Genomic DNA, 26,673 nt, shown 5'->3' on the forward strand with positions numbered 1-26,673 from the left:
CCTTGGTAGGTTTGAGAAAGAAATGGACAAGTTTAAAAATGCATTTCTGACTCCAGATTCCACTTCCTGTTGATACAGCTGTGTTTCCTACTGGATAGCTCTGTAAACACAGAGTTTAACCCTTCACATCTTGCAGTTGTATTGCTTCAGCATCACCAGTTTCTCTCCTTAAGGGAAATTTCTACCTTTTCTGTCCAGATCATCCTTTTTTCCCCTCCTTATTTTTGCACATCCTCACAAGTTACACATCCTGCTGTAGCTTAACACTTCATTCAAAAAGAACTGGATTTCCTCCTGCTGTTGGTGAAAACACTTCTGTCCTTCACAATCCCCATTTTGTCATGTTGTTTTTGTGGAGGGGAAATAATTGAATCTTCTGAGTTTAATCCAGAGTAATTGAAATTATTAAATTTCCTGGCAAGAGAACCAGCAGAAAACCAATGTACCAGAATTCTGTAAAGAGAATTTTTAGTGCATGAGATGAGAAAGTGTCTAATAGACCTCAGCTTGGGATAAATTACATTCTAGGGGTGTTTCAGCCTTTCATACCAGAACAAAATCTTCACCTCTCTCTGTTTTCCTTTTGGGTTTGCACACTACTTAATAGATGGCATTGGGGTATCACACCCTATTTAATTGATGGCATTTGTGAATCATACCCATTGGTGAGGACCTGGTTGCATTGACTCTGCCATCTTGAGTGAAACCTCTCTGCTGCTGGAGCTACAGGCATATCCAGCCTGAGGAATGTCCTGGCTGCCAGATCATTGTTCCTCTGAAGTGAAGAAAATGGAGAAACCCTTTTTTTCTAGATTTCCTGAAGGTGCTCAACTGTGGTGTTCCACCATATTTGAACTCTTCCAGACACATCTGAAGGTCATATTCAGACAAAATCATATGCTAAAAGCTGATTAAGGATATTTCTGTGGGTGAGTGGGTAGAAATTTGTTCTTCCCAGGTGGAGCACCAGCAAAGCCCTGAGGTTACAGCCCTTGTAGCAGCTCTGGGTTTCCCACCTCTCCCTGTCTATACTGATGTCTTCATAGAGAACTCATCCCTCACTTGCATTCATTCCCTTCTCCCTGGAAACTGCATGTTCCTCCATGGTCTGGGCACCTCACAATCTTCAGAGTTTGTTCCTTGTAGCAGCAGAATTGTTACCACTCCTGTTCTGCAGACACAGAGAGGTTCAAACAGCAAAGTCATGCTCTACTCTTCCAATGCAGAGTTTATGTTCTCCACTTTGGCCGCATTAAAATCAGGCATTTTATGTAGAATTGTCAAGATTCTTGTGAAGTCAATGCAATGATTCCCTCTGCATTTAACACAGGTTTGCACCAGGGTTTGCACCCAGCAGCTGTGAATGCAGGTCCTTGTCAGAGAAGCTGAGGAGAGTGGGTGGGTTTTGACACATTTCAGCAGTGCCAAAGATCCCAGTGACCTACTGAGTGTCTCAGAAGGGTGGTTACTGCTTATAACCAAACCTGGAATCTTCTACAGCACTGCACAGAGCTGTGACTGTGTTCACAGGGGTCTCAGGTTGAGGGAAGAGATGAGGATCTGACTCCATGTTTCAGACGGCTTGATTTATTATTTTATGTTATATATTACATTAAAACTATACTAAAAGAATAGAAGAAAGGATTTAATCAGAAGGCTAGCTAAGAATAGAATAAGAAAGAATGATAACAAAAGCTTGTGTGTCGGACAGAGAGCTCGAGCCAGCTCACTGTGATTGGCCATTAATTAAAAACAACCAACGTGGGGCTGTCACAGATCCACCTGTTGCATTCCACAGCAGCAGATAACCATTGTTTACATTACATTACATCCATGTGCAATTACCACGTGGCTTTGTGGTCTATATTAGAAAAGGAACTTCTCTTATATAGTCCTACTTGTAATTATGTCTTGCTGCATGGGCATCTCCAGGTCCCAGACAAAATTGATTTCCTCCATTTCTCCTCCTCTCTGCAGCTGAAAGATTTTGAGTTGTTCAGCCTGGAAAAGAGAAAGCTTCATGGTAGAGTCATTGTAGCCTTTCATTACTTATAAAAGCAGCTTATAAAAAAGAGAGACAGAGATTTTTACATGGGCAGATGTGACAGGACAAGGGAGAACAGGTTTAAACCAGAAGAGGAGACATTTACATTAAATATTAGGGAGAAATCCTTTACTGTGAGGGTGGTAAGGCACAGACACAGCTGCCCAGAGAAGTTTTGGACACATTGTCTCTGGAAGTGTTCAAGGCCAGGCTGGATGGGCTCTGAGCAACCTGCCCTACTGGATTCTTGCCTTTTCTGGGGGAAATCTGGTCAGATATCCTCTTGAATGTGTAAGAAATGAGTAGCTTCTACATTCTTTTATACCTTTAATGGGATAGATTGACCCTCAAATGACTGCGTGCCCCAAACCCTTTCCCTCCTGATGGGCTTGTCTTGAAAGCAGATTTTCTTTTCCTTTCTTAAAGAAAAATTAGAGGTTGGTTTGCTTGTGCTTGGGCTTGTAGCTTACATGAAGTTTATGACAGCACTAAGAAAATTAATAATATGTTAAAATAGTTTGTGTTTTGATATGTCTTATTAGATGTTCTCTTGGAAATGCAGTGCTGATGTTGATTTCCAGCATGATCCCCAGACAGGTTAAAGTCTGTCATAAGAACTCATCTGTCCCAGATTGGTGCCAGCTTTAGGGGGTAATTTTCACTCTAGATAGCATCCAATCTGTGGGCTTCTGATGTCCTTTTGCACATCTCTAAATTCAGGTACTGTACAGCATTTCATACCTGACCACCACTGAGACTGAGCAGAGCAGCTGGGTGAGAATATCACTTGATCTGTTTTCCTAGATTTGGAAGACAGAGGATGCTTCTTTCCAACATTGTCTGTTTTGGTAGACCAAAAACTACCTGTGCAGGCTCATCACTTGTAACAGATCACAAAAAACTGAGCACAGGGCTGTCCTGGATCTGGTACATCTGGTGATGAGTACTTTGGGTATGTGAAATTTACAGTCTTCCTTTCTGCTTGCAAAACCTGTATTCCAATCTACTTCAGTGTCTCAATTACCATCTGGACAAGTTAACAAATTACAGATTTTTTTAGTTTTCCTTTCCATCTTCATGGCTTTAGGCCTAATGCTCTTTGATATCATCATTGGGAAGGGATGTTGTGTTCATGTTTTGGCACATAATGTCTCTGCTCCACATGTTGAGCTAGTAAATTTCTTCAGATAGGCTGGGCTTGTTCCAGGGATTTAGGCAGATAAGTTCAGCAAAGCTTGGGAAAAGCAGGCCTCCAGCTAATCACTGTGCTCCTGCTAAATGATCTCACCATAAAATTGGCAAGGTTGTTGGTGCTGATCTCAGTTTAACTTCTAATATGAGCTTAGAGCAATTCATCATTTCTCTAGCTTATGGACCACCCCGTGTCTGGCTTGCTGCCTCCCTGCTGTGCCTGGGGTCAGACTCCCTTCCAACCATGGTCTTGTGTGCATTTGATCTCATGCAGTGCTTGCAGCTACATTTATCCTGAATTTACTGGTTTTATTTAAAAATCTTAAGTCTATTTTTGTATGTGTGTGTTGTTGTTTGGTAGTTTTTTGCTTTTCAAGTCAGAAGAAAAATGCTCAGAAGGCTTGTGTTAGCATTCTGCCGCCTGCTTCTCTTTTTAGGCATCACTGCTGCAAAGGACTTCAGATTTCCTTTGGAGAACATTTTCTGCACATTCTAAAGCACAATGACAAAATACATAATTAAATCTGCTGGGGGGATTTTAAGAGGCAGTTGTTTGACATTGGTACCCTGTGATATGGCTAAAAGCTTGATACCAGCTTTAGGAAGTAAACAGATTAGGAAGATAATGTCTCCCTAAGGAATTCTCTACTTCACTTCCTCTAGGATGTGATTTAAAGCAGCATCTGCTCTGTGCTGTGTGTTGTTTTACACTTTCCTTAAGATCCCTGAACTGAAGATTGTTTAGATATGTGTCTGAGCGAATAATTTCACACTGTAGCATAGAGAAATGTCATGGGAATTCTGTCTGGGATTTTGAAAGAGGCGGAAGAGACTTTACACGGTGTCCCACCCTTCTAAGAAAGGGGAGCGCACAAGATTTGTAGGTGTTCATGTTGACAAACAATGACAAAAGTCCATGAAAACTGACAAAGTTTTATTGGTAAATTACTCACTTTGCATGGAAATTGGTGTAAGTCAGACTCTGTTCTCCTAGTGTAAGCACACAGCAGTGGGGTTTGGGTAAAGGAATAGGGTGATAGACAAAAGAGAGAGAGAGAAATGGATTGGATTAAAGAAGGGGAGACAGGGGAGGGAATAGAGACATCACCAGTCCTGGTGATCCATCTGATAGGGTGTGCAGGTTCCTGAGGGTCACAAACACCAGGGCTTCATGGGGGCACTATTTTATTGATAGATCTTCCCTGCCCTGGAAATAAGTTTCTAATTTTCTATGGAAATTATTTAGCATGCACAGACAGTCTGTTCTTTTTGACTTTTCTGGAAATGGGTTGGAGGATTTTGGGAATATTTAGTGGTCTTGAGCCTGTTCCTCATCCTCCTCTGGTGCTGTACTGAGTTGCGTTAATCTGCAGGAGCCAGAACAAGGACATTTATCCCAGAAATGTACTGTCTCTACCTGTCCGTGATCCCTTCTCCAGCCACCTCCTGTTCTTCCTCACAGTGTGTTATTACTAACACCTTTGGCTGGCTCCACAGCTGTTTGACTGTTGGTGTTTGAGGCATCCACATCAGACCCTCATCTTCTGTGTTCCATGACTTCCCTCCTTTTAGTGAGGGCAGAAAACCCAACCCTTGGAAGTAGCATGGGCCATGGTGCTGTTTCTGTGCTGCTGTCAGTGTGATCAGATGCCCCCAGAGAGTGATGGGGGGAAAAGTAGAAGGTTCCCCTTTTCCTCTTTGTGGAAAGGTTCAATTCCCCTTTTCCTTTGTGACAGCCAGAGCACTCCAGCTACCTCATGTTCATGGTTTGTCCCTCACCCTGCCTTAACCATGTCAATGACTTTAACTCACAGGGAGGTTTTGTGGTTTGCCTTCTGTGTGAGTCTCTCTTTTCTCTGCACCCCCAGTACGATGACAACACTCAGTCACTTCCCAGATGTCTCAGCACTGCCATGGTCCTGTTTTCAGCAATTTCCAGATGTCTGCTGCTTGTTCAGAGCATCAATCAGACCTCTTGCTGTCTGGCTGCATCTTCAAGTCATGTTTCTCTCCTTAATTTCAATACTGTTCCATTTGACCTTTGGAATTTGATGTTTTTTCTCAGAAAACTCATGGTGGGAGATATCGGCTGAATTTTTCACAATACAGATGTGAAAGTATCACAGGCTGAGCTGAGCTGTGGAGGAGACCACGGTGCAAGTCTTGTCCTTGCAAGCACAACACAGCAATCACCTGGATAGGGTTTGTCATTGCTGGTACTTGGAACTGCACCATTGCAATTCACTCTTTCCCCCTGCTTGGTGTAAGATAAAATCTGATGATACGCCTTTCCCACTCTGTGTTTCACAGCTTTCCTGATTTGGTTTTCTAGAAAGAGCCACAGGCTCTAGTTAAAGTCTCGAATATTGAATATTTGGATTCCATGATTCTGCTGCTTTCCTCACAGAAGCATGGCCAGAGCACACCCAGATCAGGCCACCATCCACTGTGCTGGGGATGCCTTGGCTTCAAATGTAAAAATGCTGCTTTACTGATCCTTTTGCACTCACAGAACCAGCTCACTTCAGATGCTACAAGAGATTTGTGCCATGACTTTGCCTGGCAAAGGGTGAGATAACACATACCACTTTAAAGCTGGATCATAATGTTCTGCATTCAGACTCAGGTTTAGTTTCAGGTCCTCCTCAAGTATGCAGAAGTCTGGCATCTTCCATTGGCCCTAACGATGGTGCTGACCTCTCTCTTCTCTCTGCATTCTCTGTCTAGCAGATCTCATAATATATCATATGCCACAGTTACCAAAATATGCCACACTTGGAACAAAATACCCTTTTGTCATGGGACTCTGTATCTGGAAATGCTGCTGCTTATTCAGACAAGTTGTAGGCTCCATCTCTTTGTTACTTAACCACAGGGATGTAGCAGTGCAAAGACTGCTCATCTTTCACTGAGAGTCTTGAGGTGGCTTTGATATAATGATATAACACTTTATTAAACGGCAGCTATGTTTTTTGGATGAAGCCAGGCATGCCATGTGTTCCAAAGGGGCCATTAAAGTAGCAGTAGCAGCAGTTTCTTTTTCCTTCCAGCTACAAAACCAGATTTATGGTATGTTTCCTGTCATCAAATAAAATAATAATCTGTCAAATAGCTTTTGTTTGGCTGGGCTTATGATAGGAGTTGGCGTGGTCCTGAAAAATAGAATTCTTTCATCTGCATTATATGCACCATTTAACAAATAGATCAGTTTTTATTCCATTTATGAGCCAGTAGCAGACTTTGGGTGGCACAATGCAGAACTGAACAGGGGAAGATGCCCTGTAGGTGGTTTGGGGGCATTTTCAGACGTGGATTTGGCAAGGTGTGCCTGCACAGGCTGCCAGGAATGCTGGCTGTCCTTGCCCTCTGAGGGCAACACGTGAGGATGGAGAATCCAGAGCCTCCCTGGATGTCCTGGTGCTGCTTTGCTCGGCTGGTAAAGAAGTTGTGTTCAGAACCTCCCCAAATATAATTTGTGGCTTTTGCCCATTGTTTCACCCTCTGCTACCACTGGGAAGAGTGGACTGAGAGCAGCCCAGCTCCCTCAGTGTCTTCTCCTTTTGATCTCTGACCATCTTGGTTGCCATGCTCTAGAGTGCAAATTCCCAGACAGACCATTTGGAGTGAGGGTTCAAGACTCTACTCCAGGAAATGAATTGTTCTATCGATATCTCACCAAAACCAGATTATTTTCCATATTGCATTTAAATAAACTTATAACAATTGCAAAATGAGAGCACTTAATATGTATTTCAAGGAGGAAGAAACTTTGATAGTTGGAAAATAAAGTGACTAACTCAGAAATTCAGAGCTAGAGATAAATAGTTGTGAAAACTTGATATGGAGGGAAAATTGCTATTTAAAAGAAATAGGGATTCTTGACTTAATTAGGGATTCATTACTTAATCAGTTAATTAGCAACTCCAGGCAAGAGCAGATATTAGGTCAAGCAAATTGTTTCAGATTAGAGAATTTAAATAACACTGAAATTTTAAAATGAAAAGTTGTTTTAAGTCAAAATTCTCTGCATTGGAACAGAAACAGAAAATCTGGGATACTTGAAACTGCAGATTTATATTTTTGTTTTAAAAAATCCTGAAAACCAAGATAATATTGAAGAGCTTAATGAAATTTGGACTATTCTTGCTATGGGGAAAGACACCACAACCAAACAAACAAGTGGGGCTTTAAAATTTTTCTTTACTTTTTATGCACATCATGGAAGAATGTCCCCAAGAGGGTAAGAAGATGAAAAGTATCTTCCTTTTGATTTCACAGCCATGAGTGAAAAGGAGATAAGCAAAAGCAGAACAAGGCCACTTGTAAAGTAAAACCTCTGCCAAAGCACTCTGCTCCTGTCTGGCTGCTGGAACTCACACTGGTTTTGCTACCCAGCTTTTGGCTCCATACATATCTTGTGCTGTGCAGTTTTAGGATGGTTTCAGACTCTGTGATCTTGGATGGTGCACACACATTTTCCCTTTCCTAAAACTGAAGTCTGTCTGCTTGTGCCTTCTGGAGACTTTTCTCATTGCTTCTCCAGATGTTCCCTGTTACTTTTCAAACTCCAGTTCAAGCTTCTTTCACGGGATGAGCTCATTGCAGCACAAGACATTAAAATGCTCTCAGAGCACATAAATTGTGCTGTTCAATATCTCTATTTGTGGAGTCAGTGGTGGCAGTGTCAATTTGTTAATGATGCCCAAACATTTTTAGGTCACCCTATTTTAAGTAAGTGCTTCTACAGGGGGCAACAGTTATAAAACATCAGGTTGCTTTCTAGCAGGGAAGGTTTTTTCCCTCTGAATACTCCATAGAAATATATGAAGAAAAGGGGAGGTCACACTGAGTTTGCCAGTATAAGCAATCTTTTGGCAAAGAGATGAATGTATGTAATCTTTACTCTGTAATTGTCTAAACTGAGTTAGAAAAGGCTATTCCAAACATCTGTCTACATTCTTCCCACAGACACATTTCCCAAAATAAAGTTATGGAAAGCTGATTGCTCATCATTCATGGATCCACAGACTTATAATGGTTGGCTCACTGGGGATATTTTATTTTCTTAGGCTCTTGGGTGTTTTCCTTAATGCAGAATGTTCTTTTCTGTTCAACCTACCATGCACATCAAGAATAAATCCAGCTGGCACCTGACATCTTTAACACTGTCTTATATTTTCTGGGTTCAGAGTCTGTTATTTCATAATATGTCCAGGAGATTTCAAGTCTGGGATCAATTTTAATGAGCTATCTAGACCCTCATGCATGGGGAAGCTGAGCCCTGCATAATCATATTTTCCTCTGACCATTAAATTACGTGTCCTGCAGATTCAGATTTATATCTCTGTCTTGATGCTACTTGTCCCTAGCATTAGCTTGTGACAATTTATGAGCATTCAGGGGGACTTAGGGATTTGTTGCAAGAGTTTAACAGCAAGGAAGTCCTGATGGTACTGTGATTACTGCTGATCTCCCTGTAAGAACTGGCTCTCTGTTAACCCATCTGTTTTGGGTATAATAATAATGCAAATATTCAGAAATATTCAGCATAGAAGTTTCAGCTGAGCAAAATCAAGAACAAATGTCTACCCTGAGGGCCTGATTTAAGCCCACTGATGTAAGCCAGGTCCTGTTTTACATTGCCATCTCTCTGACAAGCATTATGAGTTTTTAACTTCTGTCAGTTCTGGAATGAAACTAAGCATCCTCTATGCTTGCCCAGAAATACAACTGAGGGATGGAAAGGTATGTGGTTTTATTTAATGGATTGTTTATATTTCATTTTGTCTTTTCATTTTTTACTTATTTATTGAGCTGCAGATGCTGTGTTCCCCTGGGAATGTGCTACATCAGGTTAATGTAAGAAACTCTGGGAATGTGCATGAGTCTCCTGTGGTGTCTTTAAAATAATTTTGGATAATGGGAATACTTAGGGTGGTTCTTGGAACTGGAATTGACTCTACAGGCATTTCTGCTTGTGCTGTCTCAATAGTTCAGCCAGTAGGTGGAACCAGGGAAAAGCAGATGTGTGTTATGTACAAGGGCTCAGCCTTTTCCTAGGAGATGCATCCCAAAGTGTCTGCATAAAACTGCATTTTTTACTTCAGTGTTCTTGTTTAGAACAGTCAAACTCCAAATCTGGACTTACTTCTAAACAGTGACAGGATGACGTTGTCAGACCTTGTAGTACAGAGAATATTTCAATAAAATTTCCTCACTAATCATTTTCACTTGTGAGTATGTCAGAGCTAGAGAACAGGATAATCCAAATCGCATCATATCCCTCCATCAACAACATCTGGCATTTGCTCAGAGGGGCAGTATCAGAAATGTAGGTTAAAACTACTTTAATGTGTTCTACTGTGAGAAATTAAATGTTGTGCACCCAACAACATGTATCCTGCAAAACACAGCTTGGGCAGTTCTGACTGAAATAAGAAGTTCTCCTTTGAGACTAAATTACCACCAAGGAGAAAACAGTGGAAGCTGATAAAGTACCAAGGTTTCTGCTGCTATGGAACCACTTCTCCAGCTCTCTTGGCAGCCAAAGGAATCCAATTTAGAAATCACTCTCCTGTCTAAATGTTTCCCATCAACAAACTGGAAGGGAAGAACAGGGAAATCTTCTCCCTGCCTTCACTCAGCTGAAAAAAAAAATACTTGAAAGAAAAAGGTTTTAAGAGTGAGATCTTTCATCTTTACTGAAACAGTAAAATCAATACACATGAATATATTTTTAAACATTTGTAAAGGCTGGAAGCAAAGGGGTATATTGTGATGCTTTGCTGCTTTAAAGCAAATGTAGAGGTTTCTCATGTACTATGTAAAAGTTCTGCAATAAGACTGCCTAGCTTGTAGTTTGGGCTATATACACTGGTTTCACCACCAGAGTTTGGTTCTTCCAGTTTTCAAAATTAAAACATACTTAAAATTGCAGGATTTTTCAAAAGATTGAAAATATATGCTGCCAGTAGGAAGAATGTGCTGCTAAAATGCTGCTATCCATTTTATATCTTGAAAATTGGTAGTAAAACTCCTTGCTAATAAAAATACTGAGTTTGTGGCTATGGCAGACAGTGGGTAGTTTTTCTATTTTCTCCTCTTTTCTTGAATGTGAAGACAGAAATTAGCTGGGAATTGTTGCTAGCCATCTGCTCTGCTGATGCAAAAAGAAAGTAATTTTGGAGCTTGCCAAGCATAAATCAGGAGTGACTTTAATAGAGAATTATCAGGCATAGCAGGGTGAGAAAGGCTTCATCTTGTTTTAATGAGGATGGGCTTGTATCTCCAGAAGCAGAAAAATTAGAACTCATGAATAATTTTTGTAGAATATTTTCTCCTTGGCACCCAAGATAACAAATCTGCAGACTCCAAGATTAAAGAATAATTAAATGAAACAGGTTAATTACCAGTACTTCAGAAAATTAATTTCCTAACAGGCATATTCTTCTATCTTTCTGATATTTTGAAATAAGGTTGTCAAATCCCCACTAGTGTGACTTTTAGTGTCACTTTTCTCTTTGCTCTTATCTAATCTTATTTCAGATTTCTTACAAAATAATTGTCATCCTCTGCATTATACTGACCCTAAATACATGATTCCTGAAACCTTAAATTACATGGGTGGATTTTTTTGGGGTTTTTTTTGGTGTTTTTTTCTAATGAAAGACAGCCATTGGGGAAGGCTGTTACAGGGTGATTTCCTGTTTATAGCACTTGTGGAAAGCATTAGTCATGATGATTTAACCAATATACTCATTAAAATGGAAGGGTCTATTTTCTAAAATGTTCTGGGACATTGAAGTAGTCGGGCTGAATAACTTTTCCAAAGAGACTTAGGTACTCCTAAGTGATGACAGCTGACCATGGAAAGGAAAAACCCAATAATTTTATAAATCTACAGAATGGTTTTTCCCTCTGTGAAGGCCTGAGGGAGAGGAGAGGAGAGGAGAGGAGAGGAGAGGAGAGGAGAGGAGAGGAGAGGAGAGGAGAGGAGAGGAGAGGAGAGGAGAGGAGAGGAGAGGAGAGGAGAGGAGAGGAGAGGAGAGGAGAGGAGAGGCGAGGCTGCAAGGCTGTACAGGTTGTGCACTTTTAAAGGCTCCAGTGGAAAACAGTTTCCAAGGGCTGGGTTTTGTTTAGGTGGAAATGGAGCCTAGGACACGATGCCAACCCCATCACTCCATGCCTTCCCTGTTTGTAAAACCCAGAGTGATGGGTTTGATGCCTGTCCACACTGATTATCTGAAGATGCTCATGTGCACTATCCATCCAAGGGACTTAGCCACACCTCTGGACAATTCAGCCAGCACATCCACAACAAAACCCTAGCCCCTGATTTTTTATCATGCTCACTTCATGACTCATTTTCTCTTTAATTATCCAACCCAAACTTCTGTCATTTGTGTCAATAAATCCCCCCTTCTAGCAAACCACCCATCACTCCAAGCACTACCCTCTGAACCTGACCATGAACTTAAGCTTCTTCAACCAATTTCCAAGCCCATCCTTCCCAGGAATCCCACTAATCCTCATCTCAATAACATTCCCAGCTCTCTTACTATCCTCCCTAGACAATCAATGAATTACTAACCGACTCTCAACCCTCCAACTATGATTTATCAACCTAGTCACAAAACAACTAATAATACCCCTAGACAAAAAAGGACACAAATGAGCCCTAATTTTAACATCCCTCATAGTCTTCCTCCTACTCATTCATCTTCTAGGCCTACTACCTTACACATTTACCCCAACCACCCAACTATCTACAAACTTAGCCCTAGCTCACTGTAAGGACACTGGAAGGGCTTCCCTGGCCAGCTCAGGTGTCAGACCTAGAGGAAGGGCTGTTGAATAATTTATTTTAATAATAATTTATTCTAAACTCCTGTTTCTCACAAGCCACCAAATGTCTCCCAGCTGTTCTGTGCTTTACAAGAGCTCAGCCTCAGCCCTTCACAATTAACTAAACCCACAGGAGCACGAGGGCTCCTCTTTGCTATGTGTGCTGGCTGACAGACACGTTCACATCTGCACAGGGAGAAGCTGCTTGCTCATGCTGACAATTGAAACAAGGGATGGTGAAGGGATTTACTTACAGGGCTGGGCTGTGGAAATGAGCTCTTTAAATAGATTTGTGTGACTTTTGTCTGTATATCTGGACCTGATTATTAAGCACTTTTTTTAATGATCAGCAACAAGGTAAATAGGTTTATGGCACTCAAGGAGGCCTCTCTTCTCAAGTAGCAAATTATTGCACCTACTCAAATGATTGTGAGTGGAATGAAAAATCCTAGGATTGAAAGGCCAGGGCTTTTCATCAATCTGAATGTTCCTCTTTTAACAATTCTGACAGCATCAAGGAGCCTTAAAGTGGGAGTAAATTATATTGGTATGTTTTAGTTTAAACAAGAGTTTAAAGGCGTTTTCAAGCCTACTTTAGGGCCAACTGTTTGTAAAGGAGACCTTAATGGAATTGGGAATTCTGCCCAGAGCAAACACATTGTCTATTTGGCAGTGATTAGCAATGTGTTCCCAATTTAGTGTTCTAAATATAGGATAACCAGTTTCCAAGATATTTAAATACACCTTCAGATACAGCAGCAGCAGGCTTAGAAATGTACTTTAATAAAATCTGAGCCTGCTAACAAAGAAACTGTAAAAGACAGTAAAGGGACTTTGCAGAGATATCCTCATGGATAGCTCATCAGCTGTGGGGTCCTTTCCCACAAACTCTTGGGTGAGGCATTTTCTTCATGGAGAGTTTTTGGAAAGCCTTTTGTTTGAGACATCTCAAACTACAAAGAGGAAAAACACTGGGGATATTAAGTACAGTACAGGGAAGGCAGTAATGGAGGGAATTGCCTTAGCAATTTCTAGAGTCTGACTTTCCTTCTTTGAAGTTTTTAGGGTTGCACATTTATGTTTTGCAGCACCAGAAAGGGCTTCTAGACCACATGTGCCCAAGCAGTGCCATGTTCCTTCTGCTGTTGACCCCATGTGAATAATTCCATTTGTTTCTGTGCCTGAGATACTGTGCCTTGCTTGAGCCCCATGTACAGCACAGGTTTTCTTTGCAGTGATCCTCTTAGAAAAATGAAATCTTTGCTGTGTCACTTGCCTGATTTGCACCCTTCCTGCACCACAAGCATGGCTGGTGCTGTTAAATGTCATCCAGAGTTTGTTGTCTAGGGATTTGAGAGCTCAGAATGCAATGAGCCTCTACCTTCTGTTGGTTTTGATACGATCTACAGCATCCCAGTACTCCATGAGCTCAGTAATAGTGACCTGGAATGGCATCACTGTGCTACATGAAATCCCTTTCCTACCTTGAATAACCTTGATCAGATTTTTTATCTGATTATCAAATTTTGAATGTGATAATTCATTGATAATGGTTGATTGAATAATGAATAATGAATAATTGACTTGCAGGCTTGGTTTGTTGAAGTTTTTTTATTTTTACTCATGAGACCTGAGGGGATTTTAACTGTGGACTATGAAGCACTGGGTGTGCAGCACAGGGTTTGCAGTCCCCATTTCTCTGTAACACTCTCCAAGCTCTGTTTCTTTGTTTGCAGGCCACTGGCCAGACCTCCCTGAGCATGAGCAGCCCCGTCCTAGCCACGGAGGAGCCCTACACACGGGCTCAGTACTGCAGGTGGCCCTGCGAGTGCCCCAGGTCCCCGCCGCGCTGCGCGCCCGGCGTCAGCCTGGTCACGGACGGCTGTGACTGCTGCAAGACGTGTGCCAAGCAGAGAGGGGAGAGCTGCACCGAGGCTGACACCTGTGACTTCCACAGGGGCTTGTACTGTGACTACAGCGCAGACAGACCTAGGTACGAAATAGGAGTATGTGCACGTAAGTGATGTACATATCTTTTTGATTAGATATAGGCTGGCAGCTCAGCTGGCTGAGCAGGGGTTGAGATTTTTCTCGTTTTGGATACCTGGCTTCATGCAGCATCTTCCATTCCCTTGTAGCTGTCTTTGTTCTCAGGGCACTTGGCTGGATGAGAAATGACAGTTGAATTCCTGCCTTTTGATTTGGCTGTAGCCAAGAGCAACGACCAACCAGCATTTGAAAGTCTCAATATGTGTAAATAGATTATTCTGTAACAGGAGGAGGTGTTGTAGTAGGTTGGGGATGAAGGAAGGATAGGCAGACAGCAGGATTTACAGACAAGCAATATGGGCCCCTACATGAAAACCATGATATTAAGGGGACACTTTTGCCTAATTCCCTATAGAGGATACCTTAGATAGCGTGTGGTCTGTAGAATACCCTGTCAAGATGGTCAGGAATGAATCATCTCCTATCAGAGCTTGTCAGTGACAAATTGAGGTTTAAGCCTCAATTGTACAATGGTTATAGTCATATTAACTGTTATGAGTCAGAAGGATTTCTTCCCACCTCTGACAGCAAACTGTTGGTTCCCTGACACTGGAATGCTTTTCAAGAAAAAGCACAAAAAGAAATTAGGTAGTGGTTTATGTATTAAGAATATATTCACTTGTTCTGAGTTCTAGAACATGATGGGACCCTGATTCTCTCACAAAAGTTAGAAATTATTGAAAATTATTACTCTGGGAATGATTAAAAGTGAAAGGATCATCAGCACAACCACACACATCGTTGACTGGAAAGGCTGCTTTTAGTAAGTTCTTAGAACATATGGTCATGGCTTTGGGTTCATAAACAGAAAAAAGCCATTCAAATCAAGGGGCTTCTGGGCTGGAACAAAAAAACAAATTATTTAATAGAAAATGTAAAGGTGAAAGGAAACCCAGAGGAGAGCTGACTGTGAGATGGACTGATAGAATAACTATTCCACAGAAGAGGAAAAATCTTGCAAACTGTGGGCTTCAGTAAACTTAGAATATGAGCAGAGGTTACACAAGAGACAGGTTTGAGGAGTTAAGAAGTTCAGGGTAAGCTGGCATGTTCTTGCAGAAGCGATACTAGGCATTGCTCAGCAGCAGGGTGGGAAGTCTAGTAAGAAATGACATGGCTTTGCACTGGCTCAGGCACAAAAGAAGAAAAAAAAAAAAAGCAAGCATGCAAAAAGTGCAGTCTGACCAGATTTTTGTAGGATACAAGCAAAATAACAACAAGAGAAGTTATGTGCTAGGAGCTGTAAGCTTAAACAGTGATTTTCAAGATTAGAAAAGATTAAGGTTAAGAAAAGAGGATATGAGATCATTTAAATGCATTGTCTGGAGTGTGTGTAGAACATTCATCAGAGGTCTGCAAGAGCAGGTTAGACAAACATTGTCAAGAATGACATCGTTACAGCTGGCCCTGTGCTGGGAGAAGAAAACAGGCTGGATGTTGTCTCAAAGCTATCAGGCTTCCTAGGCCTCTCTAAAGGCCCTCATGCTGCTTTGCATCTGTTTATTTATTTAAATGGTTGTTTTCTTAGTTGGATATCTTTTGGTCTTTGCAGTCCTCCCACACATCCCAGGCACTCTGTGTGCCAGGGGCACATCCCTGTGCTGAAGGAACACTGACCCCAGCTCTGCCAGTGAGCTCTGGAGGCATTCCCAGTCTGTGCTTTCCCTTCCCTACTGCCATGACAACATGGGACATTTGTGGCTATGTGACATTTATGGGGTTTTGGGGAGCAGCATTACAGTGTGCACAGCTGAAGGGAACAAGAGGAAGCTCTTTCCATGGGTAGGATGTGAGGCAAATTGTCTCTGACTGCCAGAGAAACCTGTGGCCTTTCCCTTGTTTTCAGCACCCAGGCAGAGGCGCAGGACAGGGTCTGCTGATGTGTTCTCGTTGTAGCCTGGGCCACACAGAGGCTGCATCACCCTGCTCTGAGCTCACCAGCTTCTGTCCTGACCTGGAGTCTGAAAGCTCCTGTGAGTGGGAATCCTGTGCTGGGTGTTGAGGACTAACTCCTGTGAGGAACTGGATTGGCATATGGTTGCTTTTGGTTGGATCTAGAGAATCCAGGGCTTGAAGGGCTACAGAAACAATGTAATTTATGGAAACTAAAGACCCTGAAAGAGTCAGGAATATGTGTTGGGAAAGGGAGTGGTGTCAAACTGGGGGAAATTCAGTCTGTATCTGGACTGCCATGCTGAGGTGTGCCCTGGGATTTAACCTCACAGACATCAAATAGAAACCTGCTGGGAGTCACGGCAACTCTCCTTTTGTTGTTGGCTTTTCTCTGCAGCAAAGCAGAGGCAGCAGGTGCTGAGCACAGGCCCAGGGGGTGAGGCAGGTGTTGTGCATGTGGGGCTGGGAATAAGGATGTGGCTCCAAATTGCTTTATTTTGAAGCAGACTCAGTGAAGTTCTTCATGAAACATTCAACAGCCCCTTTGTCTGTGTTTGGGGATGTTCTCATAGTGAACCTCTTGTTTTATGAGACCTGTAGGAAGTCTCTGCAGAGACTTCTAAATTAACATAATCCAGGTGGAATATACTCATAGGAAAGCACCAGGAGACACAGCATTTTTTGAACTGTCACAATCTGTGTGCATACCTAGAAGTGTCTCTGAATTCTCAGGCCCAGCTCCAGCACTGGGTGATTGCCTTTTCAGTACAAAGGCTGAAGCATTACAAAAGTTGGAGCTGAGTGTGAACTGGAGATCTAGATCTGTGCTTGAAATTCCAACAGCTCCCATTTTTGTGCAGAAAAAGGGATTTGTGCTTCATGTTTTCATTCAGCTCATTCTAAAAATAGGAAGCCTTTGCAGAATTTTAATCCAGGATTTCAATTTGTGTTTTCCTGAAGCAGCTCCATTTCTGACCAGACTCAAAACATAAGCAACACAACCAGTGTGTGAGCAGTGCCTCCGTGTGACTAAACAAGAGACTAAAGTTTGAATTTTCCATTGAAAGACGCTGCTTCTAAATAACTGTCTATAATTTGATCAAACAAAAAAAAAATCCTGCTCTGTGATTCCTGTTCATGAGCAATCAAAAGGCTTGACTTTTAAAAGTGATTTTATACAAAAAATAATTACACATAAAATATTTATTTTTATGGCTTTATAATGTGTACTTTATTTTCCAAGAAAACTGCTCTGTGATAAACTGGGTAAGATCTAGTTTCCTGAATATAGGAATCCAGTGACATTTAGGTGCTCCTTTTCCTCCCTTGTTTGTTCTCTCTTTTTTCTTCAGATATACACAGGTGTTGTTAACAGCTGTGTCATATGTGCAATTCCATTAATGTCTCATATGTCTCTGAAAACCTCAAATTTCACTAAATATATTTTTTTAAATTACTTTGATTTCTCCCCCTGTGAGTAATTCCTACCACCACGCTATGAAATGATTTTGGTTTTTTAAGTAAGAATTTGTAGATAAAACTTGTTTTATTTTCTAACTTATTTTTTCATTGAGGCATTAAAAGGTTCTCATTTTTTGCTGTGATTTAGAATGGAAACAGTTTCCTAGATGGTGTAACTACACATGGTGCAGCATCAGGCTGAACACAATGCTCTGCAGCACTGCTAGCGCACAGATCAGCTTGGTAAAGGAATACATTAGAGCTGTTTGTTGCCAGCATTCTTTTAATGGTGCTCTGTGTGTTTTTCTCTCTTTTTCTTTCTTTTCAGAGATTGTTGGTGTAGGATGTGTCCTCAATGGAGTCAGGTACAAGAACGGGGAGACATTCCAGCCCAACTGCAAATACAACTGCACGTGCATTAATGGGGCTGTGGGCTGTGTTCCCATGTGCACAAACTCACGTCCTCCACTTGTCTGGTGCCCAAACCCAAAGCTGATTAAGATGACAGGGAAGTGCTGCGAGCAGTGGGTTTGTGATGACTCCAGGAAAATCAGGAAGACATCTCCACGCCACATCTCCTCTGCAGGTATGGTGGGGATGAGGCAGATCTCTCCTTTGCCAAGGTAGAGCTCTCCTTTGCCATCTGGCAGAGTCTACAAGCAAAGTATCAGTTTGTATCGCCATTCCTGGCAGGTGTCTGACCTTTGTGAGGGAGACACAGCCTCCCACACAGCACGTGCTGAAGGACAGGGCAGGCAAACACCAGGGGAACTCATTAGTAGCAATATGGATTTGGATGCCCCATCCCTGGTGGTGAAGGCCCTGATCTTGTGGGTGCTACTCCTGGCCATGGCAGGGGAATTCACAGAGATGATCTTTAAGGTCCTTTCCAACACAAACCATCTCACAATTCCATGAGTGTTATATTCATCAAATATGCTTGTGCAACCATTCCGGAATTCTGTGTGCCAAAGCCCCCTTTGAAGGACATGTCTGCTGGAACTCTGAAGATATCAAAAGTCCTTTTTAATTTTTCATATTAATTTTTTTCCCTCAGTCTGAACCCTCTGGGAAAGAGAATGGACTCAGTTTAATTTGGGACTGAGGCTTTCTGTCCAGGTTATATTGCTACTGTAGTGCAATTTTAAAGCCCCTGTACATTAGGACAGGACTTAGGGGTCTCAAACTTATACGACACCTTGAAGGCACTTATTGTGTAGAAATTTCACTGTGAGCTGGGCTAAGTTGTCTTTGTGGTAGTACAACTTTTCATCAATTCTGAACTGATGGCATCATTAAACATTCTGTCCTCACACTCACATTTATAGTAATGATCATGTAACCCACTGCACAAAGGTGCTATCATTTGCCTCACACATGGTCCCAAATGCTTAAGATGGACTCAACTTGCCATATGTCTTAAATTTATTTTCAAAATGCCCTGTGACACAATGTAGTGACATTAGCCACATTAGCTCCATGTTTTAGACCATCTCACAAAAGCAGAGCTCAAGGAGAGATAGGATTGTTGTAAACAAAGATTTTGGCTCCTTTGTGGGGAGAGCTTTTTCCCAAACCTTGGTCTTTTGTTGCACCAGAAAAAAAAAAAAAGCCTCAGTCTTCATCTGTGAGTTAAAACCACCAGAGTTTAGCTCTCATTTCTTTGTCCCTGATAGCTCTGAAATGTGGGGTGGGCCCAAATTCAAAATATCTACTACTGAAACTGGCCTTATGTCCTCATGGCCTGTGTCCCAAAATGGGCAAAACATAGCTTTGCTTTCCTGGCTTTTCTCCTCTAAGGAGAAGTCTTATAGAAGTCAGAGTAGCATTTATTAAATTTAATATAATAATAAATATAATAATGAATATCACAGTGAGCAAGCTCAATGCAGCAGTTTCTATGGACTGTCCTGTGAGCTGTAAAGCAGTGGGGACTTTGGCTGAGGCTGGGACAGAACCATAGCTAGGGTTGTTGGCTGCTTTCAAAACAGAGCCCACCCTTTCTTCAAATGGCTGCTAAGCTCTCTGAGAGCTAGTGAAGCTGTTCTTCCTCCCTGTGAAAGGCTGTGGCTGCTTCCCAAGCCCTCTGCCATCCAGCAGAGACTGCTGACCACTTTCTGCTATGGGGAACCAGCTGAATGGACCCAGAAATAAACGTTCATGGTGAGATCAGATCTCACCCCCTCTCTCCACCCGCTGGCTCAGGCTTCTGTAATTGTTTATACTGTGGCAGCACCTGGGGGTCCTAGACAAGGACCCCCTTGTGTGAGGCTGTGAAGGGGAATAAAGGAATGAGCCCTGGCCCCGAGCGCTCGCAGGATGGAGAGCCTGACACAAGTAGGTCAGCACAAAGGGGGTGGGATGTTCACAGGAATGCTGGGCCACTTTGCTGTGGTTTAGTTATTTGGGTTAGTGGCCTGAATGTGCAATGAGCTGGGGAGAGGATGTTTAATATGTAAAGCTGCCTGGGCTGAATGATGTGGGGTTAATCTGTGTCCGCAGCGTACGAGGGAGAGGAGGAAACCTGGCAGAAGAACTGCATCATGCACACCTCACCCTGGAGCCCTTGCTCCAAGACCTGTGGGCTGGGCATCTCCACCAGGATCTCCAATGACAACGAGCAGTGCCGGCTCCTGAAGGAGAGCCGCCTGTGCAACATGAGGCCCTGTGAGGTGGATATAACCCAGCACATCAAGGTGGGGGCTGTTCCTTTGTGCATCCCATGAACACTGAGTCAGCCTTTGTTTGGCAGTGTTCAGGCCTCATGAGGCTGCACTTGTTCATGGACTTACTGTGCTGCACAGAGTTCCAAAATATGTCCTGCCTGTGTTGGTATGAAAACCTTTCCCTGAGAGTCTCAGCTCTAGCCAAAAGGTCCTTGCAAGGATAGCCAAGCCAAGCCTGCTGTGCTTGATGATGGCTTGGACAGCCCTGTACTCAGCTGGCAGAAAAGCAGAGCTGCACGCCTGGTTATGGCTGTGAACTCTATTGTGCAAGTATATGCACAATATACAACTCTATTGTGCAAGTATATGCACAATATACTCTACAGCTTTTGGGTTCCCCTGTCTAAACATGTAAATCTTTCACACTACCTAGGTCAGGGCTGTAAAAGCTTTCCTAATCTACAAATCCCTTTAAACATAGGAATCATAGAATAGAATAATAGAATCCTTAAAGTTGGAAAGAATGTCCAAGATCAGTAAGCCCGACCTTTGACTGAATACCACCATGCTTGATAAACCACACTGCAAAGTGCTATGTCTGTATTTTGAATACTTCTAGAGATGGTGACTCCATCACTTCTCCGGGCAGCTTTTTCAAATGCTTAACCACTCCTTCAGTGAAAAAATTTTTCCTGATATCCAGCCTGAACCCCTCATGGCACAATTTGAGGCTGTTTCTCTTTGTCCTACCACTGTTTATCTGGTAGAAGAAGCCAAATCCCCTCCCTTGCCACAGCCTCCTTTCAAGTAGCTGCAAAGAGCAACGTGGGTTTTATTTCCTACACGTCTCAGCACTGAATATTAACCTCTTTGTTTTTATTTTCTTCTCTGATTTAGCCTGGGAAGAAATGCTTGGCTGTCTACAGGGCAAATGAGCCCATGAACTACACCATCTCTGGCTGTGTGAGCAAAAGCCCCTACAGGCCCAAGTACTGTGGGGTCTGCACAGACAACAGGTGCTGCACACCCTACAAGTCCAAGACTATTGAAGTGAGCTTCCAGTGCCCAGATGGAACTGAGTTTTCCTGGAAAATTATGTGGATCAATGCTTGTTTTTGCAACCTGAACTGCAGGAACCCCAACGACATCTTTGCTGACTTGGCTCATTACTATGATTACTCTGAAATCGCTAATTAAATTGGATGAATGCTGGAATTGACCCTTTGCTCTGATTTTACAGAGGTTTTAAAATAAAAGGAGAATCTTCATCCATTGCCAATGTGCAATTTGTTTTTTTGCCAAGTTAGGATGCTGATGCCTTGAGAGGCTATCTAGAACAGATGCTAGACAGTGTTAAAGGAATAAAGTATTTATTTAAAGGAATTTATTTAAAGGTATTTATTAAAAAGGCCTTCAAAGGATGCACCCTGGGCAGTACAAGAGCCTGGCTGAGGCTACACTCAAGATGAACAACTGGTCATGTGTTTTCATAGTTTTATATGTTGTGGTCCATTTACATATTGGGTTAATTGTCCAATTACAGCTTCAGGTTATGAAGTCCCATCCTCCCAGTTTGCTCTCCTTAACTTGATGTTGTTTGTATTTTTGGGCCTGAAGCTGCAGGGGTGTCCTTGGTTCTCAGGCTGGGAAGGATTTTTTTGTCTAATGAAACTTTGAAGAGAACTTGCTAACACTCCACATGAAGTTCAGAGTTATAAACTAATGCAGTACAGAATCTGGAAAATATGAAACCTAAAGCCTAAGGCATCAATGTTAAATCTCTTTGTTTTGTCACACTGTTTTTGAAGAGGCCTTGAACAAACAAGATTTTTAATAGATCTTCATCCATTAACAGTAGCCAGAAATTCCTTTATGCACTGATGCTGGGACTTAAATGACAGTTCTGTTGGCACTGTCATTTACTAAGCCAGCAGTTTAATTGCCCATAGGAAAGAACAGTGCACTAGTATGACAGCAAAAGTATGGCTGTCATTAGCTTAGACATGAGATTCAGACATCCTTACTGTCATTTCTTGAATGTTATTTTCTAAGCTGGAAAACTGATGTAAATGTTTCATATTCAACATTAGACATCAGGATTTGATAGCCCGACCCTTGCAGCTAAAGTCTAACATCTGTCACACTGAGATCAGTTCTAGAATCACCCCTCTGTTATTCTCAGTCAGATTTTACTGCATGGTGAATTTTATGGGAAAAGCCTAGGGGGAAGAATGTTTCTCCTGAAATCTGTGTGATGTTTCTGCAGCAAAGGCTGGGTCCAAGAACTTCTGTGTCCTGCTCTCCTTGGACTCACCTCAATCTCTTGAAGTATCTTGTGTTAGGAACATTTTCACAGTTCTCTGGATTCTCTGATATTGAATAGCCTGACTGAACCCAAAACAGCCACTCCAGAACTCATGTTTTCAGGATCCATCTAATCCACAGGTGATGTATTGCTCCTAGGATATCTCTGCAGATGAAATGTAGAGAGCCAGATAAGAAGTGAAGGACAAGACTTCTTGCATCCATTTATTCTGACAGAAATAGAAATTGTGTGGCCTGTGCTTGGGGACCACCAGCACCTCCTGCTCCCCATGGTGTTACCAGCACACAGGTGCTTCTTCCCACTGCCACCTTGCCAGTGACACAAATCATTGTTTTACATGACTGGGGTAGAGGAAAGGGGATGTGTTAAATGAGAAAACAGGTGTTAGGCTTCACATCAGCTCTGAGAATGTGTGGATGCAGCAGGAGAGGCAACCCTTGGCATAGCTTCTGGTGCATTCATTGCAGCTGGGCTGATGCTTAAACATCAACGTAAACACTTTCTACAGAAGTGGTTTCACATTCAAATATCAGCTAAGAGAAAAAGAAAAACAGCTCTGTCATTACCTTTCCAGGTAAGAAATTTATCATCACTGAAGGATGTTGGAGCCAGTTTTATCTCCAATAAATTTTTAGTAGAGCAGCTATGCCCCATGTCATGTTTTCTGCTGCTTCAGTTGGGAGAGCAGAATTGTGTTTCTGTATGAGCAAGAGAAAAAATCCCTGGTGGCAGAGCAGAACTGCTGAGTGACACATGATCTGGGGATCTGACCAGTACAGGGCTGAACTTAGGATGACGCAGTTATTTTGCTTTACTTTCAGCTGGCAAATTGTCTGTCTTCATCTTGATAACCCAGCAGAAACTTGATCAGTTTCTGGGAGACATAAATTTTTCTGACTATGATGAATTAAAAGTTCTTGTGAGTGGCCTGAAAATAATACCATGCCTATATAAAAACAATTAGGGAAAATGCTGTATACCTCCAAAAGCTGTTAACATCAATAGCATCTTAATTTGCTGATAAGGATTTGGCTCATATATTCTTTATAGACCTAGGTAATTCCTGAATTTAAAGCTTTATTTCTTTTTTGAAACTTCCATGAAATCTCTAGTGGCAGAAAGGAAGGGTGATCCCTGCCCAAAAGTTCCAATGCAGGCGCGAAGCCCCTCTTCCCTTTCTTTCTCTGGTTTAAGGAACCTGAGGCCACCACATTTGGCAAGATTCAGCCTCATGACTGCCTTGGCCTGGATGATGTGACAGCAGAATTGATACCTGACTTATTTGTCTCCAGTCCAACATGACCTCAGCACTTGCAAGAATGGGAATGTTACATTTCAAACTCCATCCCTTGGTAAAAAAAGTTCCATGTGAACACACAAAAAAGTGGCCATGGTCAAGAATTTCACAATGTTTTCCAAAATGGAAAATGGTGTGAATTAAGAAGTTATAGGGAAGAAATACTAGGACCTCTTTCTCAATCAGTTCCCCAAAATATGACTTAGAACCCTGTGTTCTAATTCTTGCCCATCTTAAAATGCCATATATATGCATGTGTGTATACACATTAAAATAAATAAAAAGTAAACAATATAAATAAATAAATATATATACATTTATATGTAGATGGATACACACACCTATAAAATATGATGTGCAGTCATCTATATAAATATTGTATATAATATTATATATAAAACCTTCGGGAAACATGGCCGTGAATATATATATATATGTGTATATTTACATATGTATATTCCTATGAGGCATAAAAAGCAGTGCATGTATAATATGTGTTTGTAAAAACAGCCAGTCTTTCTCTGTCTTACATGAACACATAAGGAAGCAAGAAAACAGGATCAGATCATGTATGAAAAACTCTGTCCCTTAACTGGCTTGCTCTGCTTGCAATTAGTTAATTCTGTAACCACAGCAATCAAATGCTGCAGTGGCTGTAACACAAGGCATTCTCTGAGAGATAAAAGAAGCTATTCAGAGCTAATGCATGACCAGCAGCTCCAGTGTGTGTCAGTTTTTAGTGAAGTGAATGCCTGGAAACCACAGATCCTACCCAACGCACCCAAGATGTTTCTGTCTCCAGCCTGGTTTCCTAAGGAAACTGAGTGTATGCAGCCATACTGTTCATTTGTGTGTCTGTCAGGCAGCCCCTTTGTGGGAAATGTCAAACAAAGCAGGCAGAAGTGTAAAGATCTCAGAAGCCTTGCAATTCCTGCAATAAAACATGAAATCAAAGAGCAGGGTGGGGAAGAGGCTGACCACATTGTCCCTGCCAAGGCCATGCACACCTGCCAGGCAGTCACTGCACACAACACGTCTGCACTGTGGCACAACCACCCCAGCAGCAGCACAAAAAGGGGTTTTAAACAGATTTGCAGGCTGGAAACGAGTAGCCATGGAGGAGGCAGAGCTGAAGGAATCACAGATGGGGAATAACAGTGGTTATTACAGTGGCTGTAAAGGAATTTTGTGGGGACATTGGACACAAATCTGTAGGAAACCAAGCGCTGTTAAGCTCTACTACTCTGCTTGCGCCACTGGTTGTCTGTCCAGTGGCTCTGAATGGGGAAGAGCATCACTTGTAGCCAATTACCTTGATCTGCAGTCTGTGGTGCATTTGAGATCCTTTGTTTTAGTGAGTGTTTACAAGCAGATTAGCCCTAGGACTGAGGCAACAGTCCAGCTTTAGATTCAGTTCCCTGGCTGCCTCTGTGCCTGGGGAAATCATGTCTCTTTTACAGAGGTACTTTTGTGATTACTGTTTGAATTCATTGAAGATCTAGATCCCCAAAGGCTTTCATGGATCCATCCCTTTGCTTCACTTTTCCTCAGGATTTCAGAGCCAGAACAAGGCCCTACTGTTCACTGCCTCCTCCAGCAGGAACTGATGCTCATTGTACATTTGTGCAATGGGCCCAGGTCTCTGCTGGGACCTGAAAGTGATGCCACCACCAACAATTATAGCATTGAGGAGGTACCAGGGTCAGACTCTGCTGCAGTGGGCAAATGAAAGGCTAAAGAAAGCTTGAGAATGAGAATTTTGCAATCCACCTATGCCAAGAGAGTTTAATGCACATTCAGCTCATGGCTATCATCCTGTTGGTCCTCTAGGCTGGGTCAAGGGTGAAGGGTGGGATTTTGAAGGTCTGGTCATGCTGGTATGAAAGCAGGCATGAAGATTATTAAAATGCCTTTCCATGGAGTGTTAGCTGGAATTTAAAATGCCATTTTGATGTATATGCAACTGGAAACAGAGAGTAGTGCAGTTGCCATGTTTTTGAGGTGTTCACTAGGGTTGTGCTGTGTATATGTAATATTCCGGGAAAACCACAACATTTAGAAAGACTGTGTCATCTTGTAAATGAAACCCTGGGATTTTTTTGTCCCAGCTCTCTTGAAGGAAATTTGTAACCTTTTATTAAATGGATAGAGACATTGTTCTCTCTATCTAGAGGCACATCTCCATACATTTACCTTCTCAAATTGTGACTTTCCAGTTTTAACATTTCTATAGAGTTATTTCTGTAAGCTTCATATACTGAAATATATGAAAAAATAATGGGAAAATCAGATTGGTTTGGTAGTCTGAGTTACTCCAGCTATATAATACATTACTTGTTTGTAAAGCATCATGGTAAAGTTTTTTAAGATAGCACATTGCTGCTGTGGTTTAAAGATATTAAATAAGTGGCAAATGGTTAATGAGTCTGTGACTGGCACCTCATTAAGAAGTTTAGGCAAGCAAATGAAGGTGAAATATATATGTGACTGACATTTCCTTTTCCTATCTTCTTGCCTGGCCAATGTCCAAGTGGGAATTTGCAATCTGTGACAAGGCTGTGAACTGGAGGACACAGAAAAGCAAAGACCCTGCACTGCAATGTGGTAAAAAAGATAGTCTGAGAGCATTTCCCTAATTTGGAATATTTTGGCAGATTGGAAAATCCAGGTGTTTCCCAATTTACATTTCTTTGCTGGTCTGTTTCTGGCTCAACATTTGGGGTTTTTTCTGCACCACTCTTATTGGACTTGGGACAGAGGTCTGGAGTATTTGAGCAAAGTGGAGTGTATTACCCAACCTGCCTAAGCATGTCTTCATTATCAGCTCTCTTGAAAAGTTGCAGGAGCAACCTGTTTGTAAAAGTCATACACACTGAAATTGTTCAAACAAGGTTATTAAAGA

At 42.0% G+C, this 26,673-nt stretch overlaps 1 protein-coding gene across 2 annotated transcripts in view; it reads left to right on the forward strand.

Moving 5' to 3' along the window:
• The window catches only part of CCN4 (cellular communication network factor 4), a 40,452-nt gene extending 13,779 nt beyond the window's left edge, over nucleotides 1–26,673 (forward strand). The window contains exons 2-5 of one of the 2 annotated variants that reach the window (XM_074557337.1): nucleotides 13,816–14,095; nucleotides 17,811–18,068; nucleotides 19,985–20,178; nucleotides 21,046–26,673. In XM_074557337.1, the coding sequence (XP_074413438.1) occupies nucleotides 13,840–14,095; nucleotides 17,811–18,068; nucleotides 19,985–20,178; nucleotides 21,046–21,345 (1,008 nt within the window). In that variant the 5' untranslated portion in view covers nucleotides 13,816–13,839 and the 3' untranslated portion in view covers nucleotides 21,346–26,673. The remainder of the gene's footprint in view (nucleotides 1–13,815; nucleotides 14,096–17,810; nucleotides 18,069–19,984; nucleotides 20,179–21,045) is intronic. The other variant, XM_005479611.4, reaches the window with a different exon arrangement.

The sequence above is a fragment of the Zonotrichia albicollis genome, chromosome 1 (assembly GCF_047830755.1).
Source record: "Zonotrichia albicollis isolate bZonAlb1 chromosome 1, bZonAlb1.hap1, whole genome shotgun sequence".
Taxonomy (NCBI): domain Eukaryota; kingdom Metazoa; phylum Chordata; class Aves; order Passeriformes; family Passerellidae; genus Zonotrichia; species Zonotrichia albicollis.